This window comes from Ursus maritimus, unplaced genomic scaffold, assembly GCF_017311325.1.
Source record: "Ursus maritimus isolate PB19 unplaced genomic scaffold, ASM1731132v1 scaffold_13, whole genome shotgun sequence".
NCBI classification, from domain to species: domain Eukaryota; kingdom Metazoa; phylum Chordata; class Mammalia; order Carnivora; family Ursidae; genus Ursus; species Ursus maritimus.
Window position 1 is genome coordinate 18,447,807 of NW_024423675.1, and position 21,091 is coordinate 18,468,897.

Consider the following 21,091-nt stretch of genomic DNA (forward strand, 5'->3'; position numbering starts at 1 on the left):
TCCTACTTCAAATATTTAGCATTATTTTTTCAGCAACTTTTCCAAAAAAAAATAAATCTTACAAAAACGATGAAGTGCGAAGTATATTCATACTGTACCGATAGACACAGAGACGTAATTGCAAGGACACAAAGCACATTTTTTTCTTAATCATCAAAACTACTGTGATGACAAATTGGTCACTAGTTTTTGATTGGACAGTGCTCCCTGGCTGGCACCGACCGTGTTTCTCCTGACACCTGCAGCTTCCAGCTTGCTCTGCCCTCTCTAGAAGGAAAACCACAGGCCACCGCCCTGGCGCCATCCCTGGCTCGGTCCAATCAATAAGGACTTATTTCCTGTCCATTTGCTGAGGTCACAGGAGCGAATCTCATTAATTATTTCTGCTACTGCAGCCTCAAGTGTGCTGCTGGCGTGACAAGTGAAAACTGCTTGACCTTTTTTTCTTCTAATTTTGTTTGTAGCAGTTCCAAAAAGAAGGCAGGATTCATTTAGCAATGTGATAAAAGGAAGGAAAAAAAATGGATTATGTTTTTAAAGTCATTACCACATTTTGGATATTTCATCACGAAAGCTCTCCTGATCACCTCATTCTTCATTCTCCAGTTTTTTTGCTTTTTGTTTTTTTCAGTGAACGAACAATAGTGTCTTTTTAATTTGGTGTCATGAAAATCTGGTCACAGCAAACACAATGTTTTCTAAAGCAGATCTGGCCTCCGAGGGAGGAAAGCTCTGTAGGGCCTCCAGTGCCTTGTTTCCATGGTAACGACACAGGTCAATAGCTGAAGTCACACCTTTGCCAGCTTTGATTGTTTCTCGCAACTGTTAAGAAACAAATGGACAATAAAAGTCAGTTTTTAAGGTACCACAGTTAAATTGGGGAGGGGAGGTGGAAAACAAAGAAGGGGAGACAATGTGGATTCGCTGTCTCTGCTCTGTTCTTTTGAGGGAAAGAGGACACCATTCCCCAGTGATTCTGAGGCACTAACATTCCCTAAGGCTGCTAGGTGTCTGTGCTCCACAGTAGCACAATAGGCTCCAATCAGCCTAATTACACCTCCTCCCCGACTCCCAGCCCTTGACACCCTGCAACGTGCCCTGCTGGGGCATGGCGGTAATGACTGCGGAGGGCATTTACATCCCTGGCATTTTGAATTCAGCAGCCTGATGGTCTTACGTGAGGAAGGCTTCATTAACATCCTACTTAGTCACTTTTTTTTTTTTAATGCTGTATGCTGACACAATAGTCCATACGAAAATTCGAGAAAGACACCTAGTTGAGATCCGAACACTACATGTTTAAAACTAAAAGCCTTTTTTTTTTTTTTAAGATTTTATTCATTTATATGACAGAGAGACAGCCGGCGAGAGAGGGAACACAAGCAGGGGGAGTGGGAGAAGAAGAAGCAGGCTCCCAGCGGAGGAGCCCGATGTGGGACTCGATCCCGGAACGCCGGGATCACACCCTGAGCCTAAGGCTCAACGACTGCGCTACCCAGGCGCCCCTAAAACTAAAAGCCTTTATTCGACTGGGAAGAATGAATCGAAACACACCTTTGTAAAGAATAAAGTAAACTCCTGCCAACAACTGGAGTTTATTTCTAATCCCTCTTTTTGACGACAGGGAAGGACCAGTGAAAGGGTGACACTTCAGAGCTGAAAGAGATTTATAATGATTTGGTCAGTCCACTTCCCCTTCCCCCAATTCCACTTTCTCTTTTTCAGTGAATGCCTTTGCCTAACTCCCTACATCAGAAACCTGGGGGTCCTCCTTCATGCCTCATTTCCAGTCAGACACCATGGCTGTACCAGTGCTGCTCACCCTTGACTGAACTTTCTGGCCCCCGGAGATGGGGTGGGGCCAAGGGACAAGTTCTAGTCCAAGAGTTGTGAGTGATGCACGTCACTTCTGGGCTGCAGCATTTAAACCATCCACGAGTCCCTCCAGAGCTTTCCCCCTGGCGTATGGACCGGCCACATCGGAGAAGCTCCTCATGCTGGATTCCTGAGTGACCATACCGAGTGCCACAGTGCCTCTCCCACCTGCATGCGACACGCAGTATGGGCAAGGAACACATCTTTGTTGTCTGAGGCCATGAGACTGTGAGGTTGTCTGTATCTATCTTGACTGACAGAGTCACTAAGTCCTAGCCGTTCTATCTTTTAGAGCTCTCAGATTTACCCTCCGCTCTTCATTCTCACTGCCGCCACCTCAGTTCAGGCTGTCACCATCCCGTGCCTGGGCTGTTCTATGCAACCACCTCCTAAAGTGCCTTCCCACCACCAGTTCTTTGCCCTGGACTCCAACTGTCATGCCGCCAAGGAGATCTTTATCAAATGCAAATGTGATCTTGTTTAAGACCCTTCACTACCTTCCAATAGCCTTCAGAAAAAAAAAGTCCAAGCTCTTTCACCGGGCATGGAAGTCCTTTCCTGATCTAGCTCTTGCCCAGCCTGTTTTTCTCCTGTTCCCCCAACATCATTATTTAGGGAAACTGCTTGCAGCAATCATCTCCCCTCAGACTGTTCCCATATTTCCCCAAATTCGAACTTCCCAAATTCCACTTGAGTAGAATACGCTCAGCTAGGATGAGAGCCCCAAGGAGCTAGATGCCCCTCTTCCTTGGGGCTCCCCGAGTACCGTGTGCGTATCTGCAGTACAGCATTATTACATAGTGTTGCACTTCAATTCTCCATTCCCATATCTATCTCTTCATTAGACTTGCAGCTACCGCATACTGCATGTAACATAAAGGAATAAAAGAAACAACCTGCTTTCTTCCTCTAATTATACAGAGAAGAAAACAGAGGCCCAGAGAAGCTCAGTGGCTCACCCAAGATCATAGGTGGATAGTGGCACAGGTGTGGTCAGAAGCCAGGGTTTCCAACATCCAGTCCAGCGGTACTGAATACTACACTCGGCCGGAATCACACCACCCCATTGGTCTTTCCACACACTGCATATGAACTTCAGGACTATTTCAGCCTAGGATTCCTTGGTCTCTTGCCAATCACTGAATGCATGAAGGCACTAAAATGGTGCTGGGTATCCGACGCAGCTGAATTCAAACTCCCATTGTAGCTTTATAATCTCAGAGGAGCCATTTAAGTGCCGAGAATATCAGTCCCTCGCAGGACTGTCGGAGGGAACTACCTGAGACAGCATAGAGTGCCTGACAGTGTCTAAAACACTATAAATATTCAGAACAACTTAATTCTTCTTCCTCCTCAGGCCCTTAGAAAGCCAACCCATCCACAAGGTGAGGTCTATTGCAGCTTCATGCCCAACAACCTCAAAGGTAGTTAGAGTTGGATAAGGAAAGGGGGGGGGAGGGAGGAAAAGAGGGAGGGATGGAGAAACAGGGAGGGGGGAGGGAAGAAGAGAGAACATGCTCTCTATTTTCATTATCTTTAATTACCCCAAACCTAAATTAGGCCAACATTCTGTATTCTACACCTTTAGCTTGGTACCTGCAGGCATGTGCGTAACAGGTGCATGACTGGATTTCAATTTGCAAATATTAACTGAACACCTATTATGTGAAAGGAGTACTATGATCCTTCTCTGCCTCATGGATCAGGAACTAATTAAAGGTATACTGTAAAAAGCAGCAAAACCAAGGTACAAATATAGAACTATAAGCGATCAAAGAAATGAGATCGACTTTAATTAGAAGAGATTCAAGAAGACCTTACAGAGTAGGTGAGATCTGAGGCATGTTTTGAGACTGTTGATAAGCAGTTATGGGGTTGAGGGGAGCAAGGGAATTATATCAAAAGAGAACAGCTCGAGCAAAGGCACAGAGGAGACCAGAGTACAGTGTCCAGGGAATAAAGACAGATCGGTGTGACAAACTTAACAGGAGTAGATATTAGGGGATCCAGGAAGGTTCTGAAAACTAGACTAAGAAATCTGAATTAAAAAAAAAATTATTATCAAATACTTAAAAAGTACAGAAAAGTTCAAAGACTAGCACAGGAGTTGGCAAGCTATGGGCCCAGGCCCAATTTGCCCCCGCTGTTTTTATAAATAAAGTTTTGTTGGCACATATCCATGCCTATTCAGTTAAGTACTGTCTGTGGCTGCTTTGGGCTCTAGTGGCAGAGCTGCAGAGTGGCTGCCACAGAGGCTGTCCTCGCCTGCAGAGCCTAAAATATTACACATTAGCCTTCTCAGAAAGGCTGCTGACTCCTCGATGAGCACAATGCATGACCACATATCCTCTACCGACAGTCAACAACTGTCATATTCTGCTATTTTTGTTTTATCTACTTGTATGTATGTGTTTTCTCAACCATTTGCAAAAAAGCTGTGGGCAGTGGTATGCTGGTAAATAAACTCTCTGGGGGAGGAGAAAGACCCTGTTTGTAGCATTTGCAGATTTTTGTGGTATAAAAACTCCCATCATGGCTGATTTCAAGCTACGGAGGGCTGTGGAATCACAAAATTCTGAAATATTTAACAATAGGCTCTGAGCTGGTACGACTTGGCTTGAACACATGTTGGGCTGCAGGATGTTCACCCTTGTCTTGACATGCAGCTTCTAAGAATATTCTCCTACATAACCATAATATTATCATCACAACTAGGAAAGTTAACAAGAATTCTCCACCATTATGTAATATCTGGTCCATGTGCAAATTTCCCCAGTTGGCTCTAAAATATCTTTTTAAGTCTTTTTTTTTTTTAAGATTTTTTATTTATTTATTCGACAGAGAGACAGCCAGCGAGAGAGGGAACACAAGCAGGGGGAGTGGGAGAGGAAGAAGCAGGCTCCCAGCAGAGGAGCCTGATGTGGGGCTCGATCCCAGAACGCCGGGATCACGCCCTGAGCCGAAGGCAGACGCTCAACCGCTGTGCCACCCAGGCGCCCCTCTTTTTAAGTCTTTTATTTTTTTCCCAAATCATGATGAATCCTAGTTCACACACTGCATTCATCTGTTATGACACTTTAATATTTTCTCCCTATGATATTGCCATTTTGAAAGGACCAGGCTGTGTTGTGCAATGTTTTGCATTCTGCATTTCTCTCTCTTTTTTAAAAAAGATTTTATTTATTTATTTATTAGCGATAGAAAGAACACAAGCAGGGGGAGCAGCAGAGGGAGACGGAGAAGCAGGCTCCTGGCTGAGCAGGGAGCCTGCCTTGGAGATCGATCCCAGGACCCTGGGATCACGACCTGAGCTGAAGGCAGACGCTTAACCGACTGAGCCACCCAGGCGTCCACATTCTGCATTTCTCTGCTTCACTTAGTTTGTTACTTTATAAACCTTTATAAGCTGAACCTTATTCAGCTAGGTCCAACTGAATATTTCATGGTGACTTGTAAGGTACTTAATTCTTACAATGAAGGGTAGTTCAGATTAGGGCAAAATAGCACGTGGGAGGATATCACTGAACATTACTCAACCCCTAAAAGAGTTAATTTCTCTCACCAGTGACTGCTGTACTTCCAATTAATACTTAAATCTTCTCTCTACAGAGTTGGGCTTTGCATACCGAGGGACTTGACAGCTTCCATGAGGAAAACGCCCATTTCATGATTCAGCAGTAATTTAATTCTTCATTGAAGGTATTACTCCTCACAGACATCCGTATACACTTCGACCAAATAAACCTAAATTATTGGCTCAAAAGAAATCCTTTAGATATAATTAATAGGCCATAAATGAGACTCATTTTTACTAAAAATTAGAATAGGCAATGGGTCTATCCTGACAAAACAATCTCATCCTTTGTAAATAAAAGTGACAAAAGGCACATTAAGCTGGAATTCCTAAACTTGGCTGAGTGTAAGATTCACCTGGGGAACTTTATTTATTGATTTAAAGATTTTATTTTTAAGTAATCTCTACACCCAACGTGGGGCTCAAACTTACAACCCCGAGATCAAGAGTCTCACACTCTACCGACTGAGCCAGCCAGTGCCCTAGGATTCACCTAGGGAACTTTAAAATGCAGATGGCTAGGCCCCAATCCTAGAGTTGGATTCAATAAGGCCTAAAAATGCTTCTTAGGTCATTCCTAAGGAGTACCTTGCCTGCTGGAGTACATATTTTGAGTTACTGTATTTTAAAATAGTTGGGTTGGGGGCCACCTAGGTGGCTCAGTTGGTTAAGCGTCTGCCTTCGGCTCAGGTTATGATCCCAGGGTCCTGGGATAGAGTCCCGCCTTGGGCTCCCTGCTCAGCAAGGAGTCTGCTTTTCCCTCTACCTTTCCCCTGCTCGTGATCTCTCTCTCTCTCTCTCAAATAAATAAATAAAATCTTAAAAAAAAAGCAAAAGCAAAAGAAAAAGAAAAAATAATTGGGTTGGGTTTATACTGTTTTGACCACACTTCCAACTAGTAGTCTTTGCAACAATCAAATTCAATTTAGCCGCCATGTATTGGGCACCTATATGGCCTAGGTGTGTAGTAGGGGTGGGACATACAGAGACAAACACAGTTGCTGCCTCCCAGGACCACCTGTTAGGGCGCTGCCCTAGGGCTGTAGAACTGGAGGAGGTTGAAAGGAATACGGAGGGGCTGGACCTACAACTTTGGTTCTAACAAATACAAGAGATAAGACCACAATTAGAAAAATTCTTTCCACTTTTGCCTTTACCTACACTTTGGGCAAACACCAAACTAATGCATAGACAGAGTGTTCCATATTAGCATATGGCTAGAAATGCTGGTATGCCCTCTGGCCTTTATGGCTTGAAAAACATTTTAGCTGTAGGATAAGTGACACAAAAAATACAAAAAGGTGAATTACCAGTCTGCGTTTTACCTCTCTGATGTAGCCCGTTAGGGCACTAATATAATTAAATCTCTAATTAAGTCAACTGAATAATTGTATAAGTGCAGCATCACCTGCAATAAATTAAGTCCAAATCCCTTGCTAGAGGATCCAATTAAAGATATTAACACAGAGAGAAAAAGATGTAAAGTACTTAAAGTTAAGTGCATTATTATTTAACATTTATTAAAAGGTGTTATTAAACACCTTTTCGGTGATAAATGTTGCTTTTATGAGACCCTTTTGAGAAATCATCATATGCCTGTGAAAACTATTTGGTTAAAAAATTCTCTTAAATAGTAAAGACAAGCCCCTGCCATGAGATCTAAGCAGCTTTAGCAGAAGTGGACGAGGCAGCTGCTTCTCTCCAATGAAACCAAAGAAAGACTTTAAGACCTAGAGAAACCCAAGCCCAATCTTATCTTCTCACCTCATTTTGCAGAAGATATTGGGATGAGATCGGCTGAACAGCAAATTGGAGAAATGACCTGGGCTTCATTTCTGCACACCCAGAGCTGTTCCCCTCTATAGCACTGGAAGAGAATTGGAGGGAACCCCAAGTTTTCTTTTGCCCAAACAGATAGTGCTATAGAGAATGGGGATGCTGAAACTCATCTGGAAATTGGTGTAGACCCTGTTCTGTAGAAACTGTATAACAGAGAGTAAGGGAGTATAAGCGATATGTTAAAGGCTTTTGTTTTTGTTTTTATCGTTGAAAACACCTGGATTAGGATGAAAGGAAACAAATGGCAGCCATGCTGTTATGGAAAAAGAACACACATCTCCTAACCAAGTGGGAGAAGTGGACCATGCTTCCCTAACGGGGATTATGAAGCTGGCAGAAATGTAAGATGCAGTAATGATAAGGGACTCCCAACTTTTGAACATTTACTAAAACTCACATCCTAATAGTTGATAAATTCTTGGTGTGCCTGACTGATAATCTCAGGTATCAGAAGATAGAAGAAGCACTTTTTGCTTCAGTATGTCAACATAATTGGATGTAAAGGTGATGGGAAATCTGGCACACGCACGCGCACACACACACACGCGCGCGTGCACACAAAGTAATGCCATCCTGGTATTAGACTCAGTAAAAGAAAGAACCGCAGGCATGGTTTTGGACACCCAGGCCATAAATTAGGAAAGCACATTTAAAAATTAGTGAAAAGACTGCCATGATTCCAAGAGATCATAAACAGAAATAGTTCAAGGGTGATGAGAGCCTCTGAAAAACTAAATTTCAACAACGCTCATAATTAATTATGAAAGAGACCAAAACAAATGGCTACAGAATAAGCCCTCTTGGGGCTCAGGTTTGAAAAGGCCCAGGTGTAAAAGGAGCAGTGGTCTCCTCCATTGCTGAGCCCCGGCTGAGCACCTGCTGTGTGCAAAGCTACCCCTGACCGGAAGGAGCTGGCAAAGGAGAGGGAGCAAGCTGTGAAATGGTGTGGGGATCCACCCACAAGTCTGTACTATCACCAGGACACTGCCACACGTGTTTTTAAAGTGCCATTCCTCATAGAAAAATGTTCAGAAACGACCCCGTCAGAATCTGCTGAAGACTGATGTGGGTGGCACAGGGGAAGGAGATGACAAAAATAAGAGGCATCAAAATGTAAAGGCTATATGTCAAATAAGAACAAGTACGCTCAAACAGCTGCCAAAGATGATGTGTCATCAAGACAAAGGAAATAGAAATAAAGAATGAGTTAACAATTGTAAAGATTAAAATAAATTCCACGAAGAGGGGCCTTTAAGGTGAAACACGCATTCAAACAGCCCATTACAGGTTGTCAGGGAGGCCTTGCAGGCGGCTACCAAGCTGTCTCAGGCCTGGCTTCTGGTATCCTTTGTGTTTTAAGACCACCACCACTCCCATTCCGAACACAGTACCCTCCTCTCTGACAAATTACTGTGTGGCACCCCCGCTGAGCCTCCTCCCCCGCCAGCAGCAGCTTTCTCACTCATTTTGTCTGATGTTTCTGCCGGCACTTCCATCTCCGTCTTCCTCCTCACTCTGGAGACCCAGTTTCCAGTCCAGAGCACCTCCACAGAGGCATCCACTCACCTCTGTCCTCTTTATGCTTACAGCGCACGTAAGTGTCCTTCCCAGCTACTAAAAGACGTTAAGAAATCACAGAGATGAGAGATGCAACTGACGAACGTCTTCAAACACAGGACAAAAGAAAAAGATGAGGACAGAGGTGCGTCTGCAACAAAGGCCAGTGAATTTATGGACAATGATGGCAAAATTCCAAAACAGGTTATCAAAAAGATGGTCTGTGAGCCCTAGAAAAAAGGCAGTGGTGACCGCAGCCCCAGGATAGGTGGGTCACAATGAGCAAATCATTACAAAATATTCTCATTTTTCTTTTGATATGGCCACTCATTGTTAGCTTCAGAAATAGTAAAGATAGAGTATATTTGGGTTTTAGAAACTTAGTCCTTGGGACGCCTGGGTGGCTCAGTCGGTTAAGCATCTGCCTTCAGCTCAGGTCGTGATCCTGGGTTCCTGGGATCCAGTCCTGCATTGGGCTCCTTGCTCAGCGGGGTGCCTGCTTCTCCCTCTGCCTGCCACCCCCACCCCGCCCTCCTTGTGCTCTTGCTCTCTCTCTCTCTGATAAATAAATACATAAAATCTTCAAAAAAAAAAAAAAAAGAAAGAAAGGAAGGAAGAAAGAAAGAAACTTAGTCCTTTGTGGATGAGACAGAGAAATGGGGCTCTGGATTAGAGTATGGAAATATGGATTCAAATATGTAAAGCAACTACTCCTAGAAAATGTTTGGTAGTGGATTTATTTTGAGCAGAAAAGCAATCTCTAGGATTCAATATTTGGTTTTGTCTTTTTAATAAATGGGGCTGAAAAAAATGGAAAACTATATGCAAAAGAATGAAACTGACCAACTTTCTTATATCATACACAAAAATAAACTCAAAATGGATTAAAGACCTAAATTTGAGACATTAAATCATAAAACTCCTAGAAGAAAACATAGGCAGTAATTTCTTTCACATTGGCCTTAGTAACATTTTTCTAGATATGTCTTCTCAGACAACAGAAACAAGAGCAAAAATAAACCACTAGGACTATGTCAAAATAAAAAGCTTCTGCACAATGAAGAAAACCATCAACAAAACAAAAAGGCAGCCTACTGAATGGGAGAAGATATTTGCAAATAATATATCCAATAAGGGGTCAATATCCAAAATATATAAAGAATTTATACAACTCAACACGAAAAAACCACATTATCTTTTTTTTTTTTTTTAAAGATTTTATTTATTTGACAGAGAGAGAGAGACAGCCAGCGAGAGAGGGAACACAAGCAGGGGGAGTGGGAGAGGAAGAAGCAGGCTCCCAGCAGAGGAGCCTGATGCGGGGCTCGATCCCAGAACGCTGGGATCACGCCCTGAGCCGAAGGCAGATGCCCAACAACTGTGCCACCCAGGCGCCCCCCAAAAACCAAATAATCTGATTAAAACTGGGCAGAGGATCTGAATAGACATTTTCCAAAGAAGATATCCAGATGGCCAACAGACACATGAAAAGATGGTCAACAACACTAATCATCAGGGAAATATAAATCAAAACCACAATGAGGTATCACCTTACACCAGTCAGAATGGCTACCTACTATCAAAAAGACAAGAAATAACAAGTATTGGCGGGGATGTGGAGAAAAAGGAACCCTCGAGCACTGTTGGTAGAAATGTCAATTGGTACAACCACTGTGGAAAAGAGTAGGAGGCTTCCTCAAAAAATTGATAATAGAAATGCCATATGATTCAGTAATTCCACTACTGGGAATCTTTTGAAAACACTAATTTGAAAAGATATATGCACCCCTGTGTTTACTGGAGCATTATTTACAATAGCCAAATACAAAAGCAGCCCAAGTGTCCATGATAGATGACTGGATAAAGAAGATGTGGAGTGTATATATATACACACACACATTCACACACGAATATTACTCAGCCATAAAAAAGAATGAGATCTTGCTATTTGTGACAACACAGATGGACCCACAGGGTATTATGCTAAAGTGAAATAAGTCAGACAGAGGAAGACAAATTCCATATGATTTCACTTAATATAGAATCTAAAAAATGAAACAAATAAGCAAACAAACACCAGGAACAGACCCATAAATTCCGAGAACAAACTGATGGTTGCCTTAGGGGAGGAGGATTGGGGGATGGGCAAAATGGATGAAGGGGAGTGGGAGATACAGGTTTCTAGTTATGGAATGTATAACAGGTCACAGAGATAAAAGGTACAACATAGGGAATATGGTCATAATAGTGTCGCATGATGACAGATGGTAGCTACACTTGTGGTGAGAGTAGCATAACATATAGACTTGTCAAATCACTATGCTGTATGCCTAAAATAATGTAACATTGTGTGTCAACTACGTTTCAATCAAAAAAGAAAAACAAAAGGCCCCCAATTTGGTTTCTTCCCTTTATCACGGTTCTATGGATTACCTGAATGAAGATGGAGAAGAAATACATACTAAATTTTAATTTTCGGATGTTCTATAGCCAAGAGAGAAAGCTAACACATGGATAGCATCAAAATCTTAATGGTTCTGACATGCTGAAAAAAGACTGATACTTGCGAGATGAAATGTCACAGGGATAATCATATAGTTGTGCATTTAGGTTTCAAAAATTCATTGTAGAAGCATGAGCCTCTGTTTGGCAGTGACTCATAGATAAGCGCTGAGAACCTCTGATAAACCACAGTCTTTATATCAGCCAAGACTGTGACATAGATTAAAAAAAATTTTTAAAAAGCCCAAACACAAACTTTGGCAGCATCAACAGACGTACATGTCCAAAACACAGGCAGGAATGGTCAGGCTGTAGTGTTTGCTGGTCAATTCGTAGTTAGAAAACTATGTTCCGTCCTGGGTGCCATGGCCACGTGTCAAGACCGGCATTCAGAGCAGACTGCGTCCGGTACCAGGAGGAAGAGGTATCTGAAAACGTGGCATCTAAGGAATGTTTAATCTGGAGGAAAGAATTAAAGGAGGAGATGAAGGCCATCTTCCAATATCTACAGCAAATAAATGGAAGATGGAGCAGTCCTGTTCTCTATGCTTCAGGAGACAGAACAAAGAGCAACAGGGTGACATTTCTGGGAAGCAGATTTCAATTACAAATAAGAGAGAGCTTTCAAATAACTAGAGTTGTCTAACAACAGAATAGTTATTTTTGACAAGCTGTGAATCCTGTTTTTGGAAGTCCTCAGCAACTGGACTGACCACATCAGAGAAAGTGAATAAAATTGTTCTTCTTCTTTTTTTAAAAATATTTTATTTATTTATTTGTCAGAGAGAGAGAGACAGTGAGTGAGCACAAGCAGAAGGAGCGGCAGGCAGAGGGAGAAGCAGACTCCCCACTGAGCAGGAAGCCTGAGGAAGGGCTCGGATGTCAGGACCCTGAGGTCATGACCTGAGCCAAAGCCATGTGCTTAACTGACTGAGCCCCCCAGGCGTCCCAGATTGTTCTTGCTCTTAAGCAGCATGGTATAATGTCTTTCCTTTCAGTTTTATGTGAACTGGGCAGCATTTCAATTTGGGAAGAGAACACCTATCTATGTCAGTAATGTCGTTTGCAAGCCTATGCACAAGGGCAAATTTTTTCACTATGCATCATAGATTTTAAAAAATACATTAAGTCAAATAACTTTGAATAAAACTATATTTACAGAGATGACAGAAAATTGTAGCCATTGTTATATTAATCATGCACCTGTATTACAATATATACATTTTTTAAAACCATAACTAAAAATGCCATATGGCCACAGAACAAATGTCAGTAAGAGTTGGAAGTGGAGGGGCGCCTGGGTGGCACAGCGGTTAAGCGCCTGCCTTCGGCTCAGGGTGTGATCCCGGCGTTATGGGATCGAGCCCCACATCAGGCTCTTCAGCTATGAGCCTGCTTCTTCCTCTCCCGCTCCCCTTGCTTGTGTTCCCTCTCTCGCTGGCTGTCTCTATCTCTGTCGAACAAATAAATAAAATCTTAAAAAAAAAAAAAAAGTTGGAAGTGGAAAATTTCCACATTTCTGCTAAGAAAAAGGCCATAAATATTTTAATTGATTAGGTATATTCTTCAGGTCATACTTTTTTTTTTTTTAACAAATAGGCCCCAAATAAGGCTCAGATATCATCACATCCACTATTGAGTCACAAAACTAACATATTTTTACTTAAATCCTTAATAACGAAAACTTATTTTTACCAAAAACCTCAACCAAAGACTCTGACTGCAGTAATGGTACCTGGGGTTTCACACAATCACAGGACATCATTACCTCATGTCGTTTTCACTATTTTTTAAAACAATCTCAGGGACCACCTGGGTGGCTCAGTTGGTTAAGCGTCTGACTCTTGATTTTGGTTCAGGTCATGATCTCAGGGTGGTGAGACTGAGCCCTGCATTGGGCTCTGTGCTGGGCGTGGAGCCTGCTCGGGATTCTCTCTCTCCCTCTCCTTCTGCCCCCCCCCCACCTCATGTGAGTGCACTGTCTCTCAAAAGAAATAATAAATAAAAGCAATCTCAGGGTTCATCATACCACATTTAAGTCATTGGACAGGGCGGCTAGGTGGCTCAGTCAGTTGGGCGGCCAGCTCTTGATTTCACTGGGGTCGTGATCTTGGGGTCACAGGGTTGGGCTCTGGGTAGGGCACTGCACTCAGTGGAGTGTCTGCTTGGGGATTCTCTCTCTCCCTCTGCCCCTCCCCCTTCTCTCTCTCTAAATAATAAATAAATCTTTATTTAAGAAAACATTTTTTAAAAAATATTTTATTTATTTATTTGACAGAGAGGCAGTGAGAGAGGGAACACAAGCAAGGGGAGTGGGAGAGGAAGAAGCAGGCTTTCTGCTGAGCAGGGAGCCTGATGCAGGGCTAAATCCCAGAACTCTGGGATTGTGACCTGAGCCGAAGGTAGACAATGACTGAGCCATCCAGACGCCCCAATAAATAAATCTTAAAAAAAAAAAGTCATTGGATAGAGGATTAATGAGTTCAAATCAACAAATATAATTTAGCCCATACTTTAACATTTTTCTGTTCTCTTACAAAACATCAGAGTATTTTTTCTTTTGTAAAATAGCCTGGAAAATTCCTGTAATATGTAGTAAGTCTTAAAATACTTTATAATAAATTCTATTTATTCTTTTGCAGAACTAAGATCATTCTGTATAATCGTATGAGCATGTGTGACACACAGGACATTTGTTACACTGCTCTCCTCTTCCCTTGCTGAGTCCTGGGACCTGAAGTCCGTGGAGATGGGAGGTAAGAGAAGAGACGAGCTCTAGGAGGGACAAAACACCACTATTTCCACGTAGGGCAGTCTTTTAAGCACCCGGAGCAGAAACCCCTGGATGAAGCCACACAGGAACCTTTTTTAATCCAATAATGGGATGAGGTGTTCTCCTCCTAAGACTGGTTAATCCATTTCTGCTGTTTCATAATAATATGAAAAACAATTGTAGAGAGGCCATGAGCAAACGTTAGTAGGGAAACTCTGGACCTGGACACGTGATCTTGGGCAAGGCAATTTCTCTAAGCCCTCACCAGTAAAATTGGAAAGATCATATTTATACCACATGAAGTTATTATGAAGAACTAATAAGATGATGCATGACAGATTACTTTGACATCAATTAAATGCTATTCAAATGCAAGACCTGAAGAGGAAGAGAACATGGAGTTGGTTACAGAAGTTAGATGTAATATTTACATAATGTACCTGGCTTTAATTACAAACGTTCATAGACCATTTTACATAGATTCATGAAGTTGTTTTAAATATTTTAAATCCTGGATTATTAGTGAATTAGAAATATGCTTGTTTTTGAAAACCGAATTTCCAAATCATCTTGACCATTTAAAATTGGGTCTATTCCACCTAACAGGAAAAAAAATGATAAACATAGGTTTCATCTCATTTTTCTTGCCTTCTCCACACATTTCTGTTACGCTCAGTCTGGATGGTGTGTGGCCTGCTGTTGAGAATGAGATTTCAGTCTGGCCATACCACCCTGAATGTGCCCCAGTTGCACCCAATCTCGGAAGCCAAGTAGGGTCGGACCTAGAGAGTACTTGGGTGGGACAGTGAGATTTGTTTCAGAACTGATTTCAAGACCCACGTCTTAGTGAAGTACATTTATGAGTCTGTACTGTGGGCTACTATCCACAAATAGCTTCATAACCAAACAACTCATTTCAAACAAATTATCATGTCTGAATATATACATCCCTATTATATGTACAAATAACCCAAAACCATACATTCATACATACATACATATGTATATAGTTTAGTACCCCCACATACACATATATATGTATGGATTTATTTAGAGGTATTTCCTTGTAGTTAAAAACATTTTACTGGCATACTCAAAACTGACCTAAATTGTTGACTCCTTGGCAGAGAATTCAAGCAAAGTCATGCTTGTTCCTTAAGAAAGACAGGTTAATTTGTAGCCCAGGGTAGGAGCAGATGTACCTGATTTAAAAAATGTAATTAAATGAACCAAAATGTACAATTTATTTACTTATTTTTAAAAGATTTATTTATTTTATTTGAGAGAGTTTGTGTGCCAGTGGGGGTGGGGGGAGAGGGAGTGAGAGAATCTCAAGCAGACTCCTACTGAACACAGAGCCCGATATGGGCCTTCGTCGTAAGACCATGAGATCATGACCTGAGCCAAAATCAAGAGATGGACGCTTAATCGACTAAGCCACCCAGGGACCCAGATGGACCAAAATGTACAATTTAATTTTTAGTTTATAAACTTTCATTGGCATTTGATAGGTTGGGCATATGAGGTTGGTAATATGGAATTATATTAAACTGAGGCTTAAATTGCACAGGAAAGCAATCATGCCAGGGCACCTGGGTGGCTGTCAGTTAAGTGTCTGCCTTCAGCTCAGGTCACGATCTCCAGGTTCTGGGATCAAGCCCCACTTTGGGCTCCTGTGAGGAGCTCAGTGAGGAACCTGCTTCTTCCTCTCACCTCCTCTCCCTCCCCCACCACTACTGCTTCCACTTGCTCTCTCTCTCTCTCAATTAAATAAATAAATCTTTTTTTTTTAGAAAAGCAATCATGTCTTCTGAAGGAAAATTTAACTATTTATAACTAGTCTCAGATTTATCCATATTCTGATTCAAAAATAATTTTTAATATTATTATCATATTCCAAAGAGGAACTTAATTCTACACATTGAAATTCAAAAAGCAAAACATATCACAGGTTGTAGACTGCAGCAATGAGCCACTCTTTGCCTGTAGCTTTTTTTGGAATGAATCAATAGTAAACTCTGTAATCTCATGATGAATACTATGCTGGTTATTTAATTAAAAAGAATATTGTGGATGAGAGTAATCACATCATGTAGGTATCCAGTGGTCCTGGGGGTTATTTGAGGAATACATAAACTAAGTGAGTCCATATCTTACTTATACATTTCTTAAATCCTCCTCATGTCTCAATTTTTCATCTGCTTTAGTATTTGGATGCTGCCACCTGGGGATCACTAGCCTCAAAACTATCACTACCACTGCTATCTACATGACCCTAGATTCCTAACATCCTAACATGTATCCTGATGCAACATGAGCTTAAAACACATTTGTGACTTCCATCACTAACGTGCACATCAAACAACAGAACAACTCTCTACTGAGAGTTATGACAATGATGTATCTTCCGGGCAGGTTACATCAGACTGGGGCAAATGCAGGAACCGATGTATGGGGTGAAGAAGTTACTCTCTGTGCCACGTAAATATAATCATACCTGCAGGATTAACACCTCTTCCAGGTGTAGATCTCTACGTTATGGCGTTATGGAAGGTGTATTTGTTAACATAGATCCTTGCCTCCCTCAAGAGAATTGCAATGAGAAGTCATTTTAAATGGTTATATCCATAAACCTTTCTTGGAAGAGTGAAGAATGCTTTCCAGTTAAAAAAAACCCCACAATAATTATTGCACAGGTCCAGCAAACATAAATCCTAGACATTTACTAGACAGTCATTTACTAGTCATTTACTAGACAATCATTATTTCTTTTTTTTTTTTTTTAAAGATTTATATATTTATTTAATAGAGAGACAGCCAGAGAGAGAGGGAACACAAGCAGGGGGAGTGGGAGAGGAAGAAGCAGGCTCCCAGTGGAGGAGCCTGATGTGGGGCTCGATCCCAGAACTCCGGGATCACACCCTGAGCCGAAGGCAGACGCTTAACGACTGCGCCAACCAGGTGCCCCTAGACAATCACTATTTCTGAGACAATAACGATGTTGGATTATAGAGTGAGGCATACCATTTCCTGGACGGTTGTAAAACCAAAGCCTGCATACAAATTCTCCCTTACTTGTTTTGTAGTAGGTCTAAAGCACCTTGAGAAGCAGTATGGTGGTAAGGAAGACACACTGTGGCGTCAGCAAACCTGGACAGAATCGTGACTCTGTGAGACAGTAACGGTGTGGACACTGTTAGGTTATTTGATCTCCTCCATAAAATGAAGGGATTCAAAGATAGAATTTGATAGAACCATCTGATTAAAGTGTTTTGTGTGTCCCGAGCAGAGCGCACAATGAAAAACATGTGTACTAGGGTAGGCATCTTACAGAGATCATAGCACATGGAAAGGCCTACAACCTTTTTAAAGAGGTGCACACACATCTTTTTCGTAATGAATCAAAGGGAAAGGTGAGCATAATTTCCTTCGATCTAGGACAGGGAGACCTTCCACAGGGGGCATCATTGCACTATGCAGGAATCCACCTTCAGAGGTACAACTGTGGCTTTATTACGATCTGGTGAATAGATAAGATCTCTCATCAAGCCAGCAAGTCAAAGACTTGGGGGAAAGGGACAGAGTCCACTCGCCCAAAATCTTTAGTAGCATCTTCCACATCGCCAACCAATGTTGCAGTTCTTGTAATCTCTACTATTACCTCAGTAACTCTGTTTGAAAATGGAGGTGGCACAGCCACCTTGCTATTTCAGGAAAGGTAGCTCAGCGCCTCCAGGATCAGCACTCTGCCTGATGTGGCAAGTGGGGAAGCTGAGCAGTGTTTTCAGACACTGCTTAGGAAACATGGGGAATGGCTTCAGATGTGCCAACTAAACAGAGGACAGCTTTCTAATAGACCGATCATGTTTAAATCACGAAAACCTTCAATTCTGTATAAAACCAGGCTGTAGGATTAGTGTCTGAGTTTGGAAATATCAATCTAGGTAATGACAAAGACTTCTAACTTACTAAAACCATATTCAGGGTCTATGTGGTGGTGCCTCCCTTTTCTTTCTCTTAAAAAACATAATTTTGGAAAGCCCTTGCCTCACCACTGTTTTTATGACAAGGAAAGAGAATGGTATTTCCTTCAGATCTACTTAAAACAGTTTCAATGGACTAAACAGGCTCCTCTAGGGGACAGAAGGCTCTATCCTCCACATAAAGGCATATAGGGCACTTCCTGTGCACAGGTGGCTCCCAATACCACTAACTGGGAGCAATAATTGGATCCAGCTATCCCACAGTGCAGAGCATTCACCCACAGAACCAGCCTGGAGGGCATTTTTAGTTAGCTTTCTAGACTAAGATTCAAAAGGTTACCCCAAGCGAATCTTTGTTTCAACCCAGGGAGTGCAAAACATTGAGGATGTAACCATTTGATTAAAAATATACTTGGGATGAAATAAGAACAAAGACAGAGCCAAATATTCCTTATGAATGAAAAGAACAGAGTCTAGGCACAAACATTTGTTTTATCTTGGGTTATTCACTCATTCTATTCATTCAACAGTAATTCAACAAATATTCGTTTGGTACCTAGTATGTGCCAGGCACTGTGTTAGGCCCTCAGAGTATAGGGGTGAGCAAAACCAGACATGATTCCAGGCTTACAACCAAGAACTGGTCTTCACTAACAATCTAAGTCTGCCTTGGCTTCCTGATCAATAATAGATATTATGTAGATATGTAATTTTTTAGATGTCAGTAATTCAAAATGGTAATTTTAAGAATGAGAGAGATTGTCCCACTAAATATTATTATTATGAACTAATCTCATAGTTTACATATAAAATTAGAAACCCAAGATCAACAAGCTAGGAATATTTGATTTGAAGAAAAATAAAAAAGATCTGCATCTGCGTAGAGAACTGAATTCAAATAATATCAATAGTATTTGGGTTAACAACTGAGAGAATGGCATATTTTATGATGTCATAAAGAGGCTTATTATTGATAGCATTTATTACTACTATTCATGACCCACAGGGGAATGGAGATTATGATCATCAAATCTGTTGATGCCACTGAGGTGTGTGGGATCGCTAACACCTCAGAGAACAAGAATCTAATTTTAAAATAACATTAAGAAATTAGAGGAATAGATCACCAGAGCAAGATGATAGTCACCGGGGACAAATGCAAAATAATATACTCAGAGACTTAAGGAAAAAACTAGCTTGATGACTGGGGATGAATGAATGTCCAAATGGCAACTGTTTTGCAAAAAGACTTGAGGGCTCATAGTAAGGCACAACTCTGGTTCAAGATACTAACTATTGTATGTGGAGCCCAACACAGGGCTTGAACTCATCACCCTGAGGTCAAGACCTGAGCTGAGATCAAGAGTGGGACTTGCGTCCTGGGTTCCCCTAGAATTTATTTTTGATTAAAAGTTTCACATGGTACAAAAGCTATACTTTACTACGGACAGAAATTGAACAGTGATTATTTTTCCATCATTAACAATTGTATTTTAAAGGAGATCTGGAATCAAAGGGTAGTTGCAAAAACTGACGTTAGTAAATTAATTATTTTACCAAACAGATTAAATAAAATCTATCCATTATTGCTGTAAGGAAAAACACATGTGAAATATGATTGCCAAAAGAAAAATAACTGGTTTTTTAAACCTGATTTTTAAGGAAACAAGGGGTGGGGGATTTCAAACTTTCAGATGGCAGTCCTGGCAGTCCCTTCCAGCACCGATCCCTGTGCTGTGGTTAGCTCATCAGATCAACGCCTGCAAGGCCTGCTCAGTGTGCTACGTTTCCGTAGGTTTCTGTTCTCCTCAATTGTCTTCCAGCACTTCAACCACTACGGAGGCCAAGCACAAAAATTTGCAGTGTACAAAAATGACATTTTCCAATCATGCATTTCTGCCTACTACCATCGAAGCAAGCATGTAATTTTTTAGGAGTCTAAAATTAAATTCTGGTTATGTCACTAAACACATGATTTCAGGCAAGTTATTTTTCAATTCCCAGGAGCTCAGGTCATATCTGAAAAAATTCTAAATCCAATGTGAGTCCACATTTCAAAACCAGAAATCTTAAAAAAAAATACAATGTATTTATTTTAAAACATGCTGAAATGTTATCACCTTAATGCCCATATTTATATTTTTAAGGCTTTCTTCCAGTCTTTATCGAAATTTTACAAAGTTGCACCCTTATCGTCATGGTAGTTGGATTTTCTTCATTAAATTCTATTATAAACACCTCATTAAACTGGACCACAAGTCCTTTATGGGAAAGATAGGAGAAGGGGATGACCATGCTTCCACACAGTCTCTGTTGATACCATGAAAACGGAAACCCTAAATGTAAGGACAACTTCAGGAGGTTAGAGGAAACGAGAGATTCAGTGCAGCCGGCGATGCCGTATGGAATACTTTGCCGAAGGAGCTAATGTGAAGTCCCAGGGAAGGAGAAGCAGCATCTGCCCAAGAAAGGGGTACACGAAAGAGAAAACACAGTAACATCTGGTCTCTAAATGTGCCAATGTGAAAATTTCTCAGAGCCAGTTAGCTAGGGTTATGAGAGAGAACGAGCAGGCAAAAACTGTCTGCCAAAAAAAAAAAAAAAAAGAGTCTGGCTTTGTCAGTAAAGAAAGGACAATAATATTTACAGAAAATTTTCTATACTCAAGCTTCAAAAAAGTAGAATTTTGGACTCAGTCTGTAGCAAAATGGTGGAAGCAATTTATATATAATAAAAAAGAGAAAAAAAAGACTAAAAGGGCAAACCTTGGAAAGGAGAACCATGACACGAGAGGAAAGCCTCTTTTTTCTTCTTGAAGGGAAGTGATGATATGTGATCATGCAAATGCAATGTCTGCGGACAACACTGTTTGCTGGTGGGAAGAGAATTTTAATGTGTACCCTATGCAAATGCGTTTTATAATAAAACAGAATGTGTGAGGCCTTCTGAGGGCGGGGAGGGAGGAGAAGAGCTGCTCCAGACACTGTG

General features: G+C 41.3%; 1 protein-coding gene across 2 annotated transcripts in view; it reads right to left on the minus strand.

Annotated features, from left to right (window-relative positions):
- Positions 1 to 588: 588 nt before the first annotated feature.
- The window catches only part of PDSS2 (decaprenyl diphosphate synthase subunit 2), a 232,183-nt gene continuing 211,680 nt past the window's right edge, over positions 589 to 21,091 (minus strand). Inside the window, exon 8 of one of the 2 annotated variants that reach the window (XM_008704981.2) lies at positions 589 to 822. In XM_008704981.2, coding sequence (XP_008703203.1) covers positions 664 to 822 — 159 coding nt within the window. In that variant the 3' untranslated portion in view covers positions 589 to 663. Of the gene's footprint in view, positions 823 to 18,957; positions 19,938 to 21,091 lie in introns of those variants that run through there. The other variant, XM_008704982.2, reaches the window with a different exon arrangement.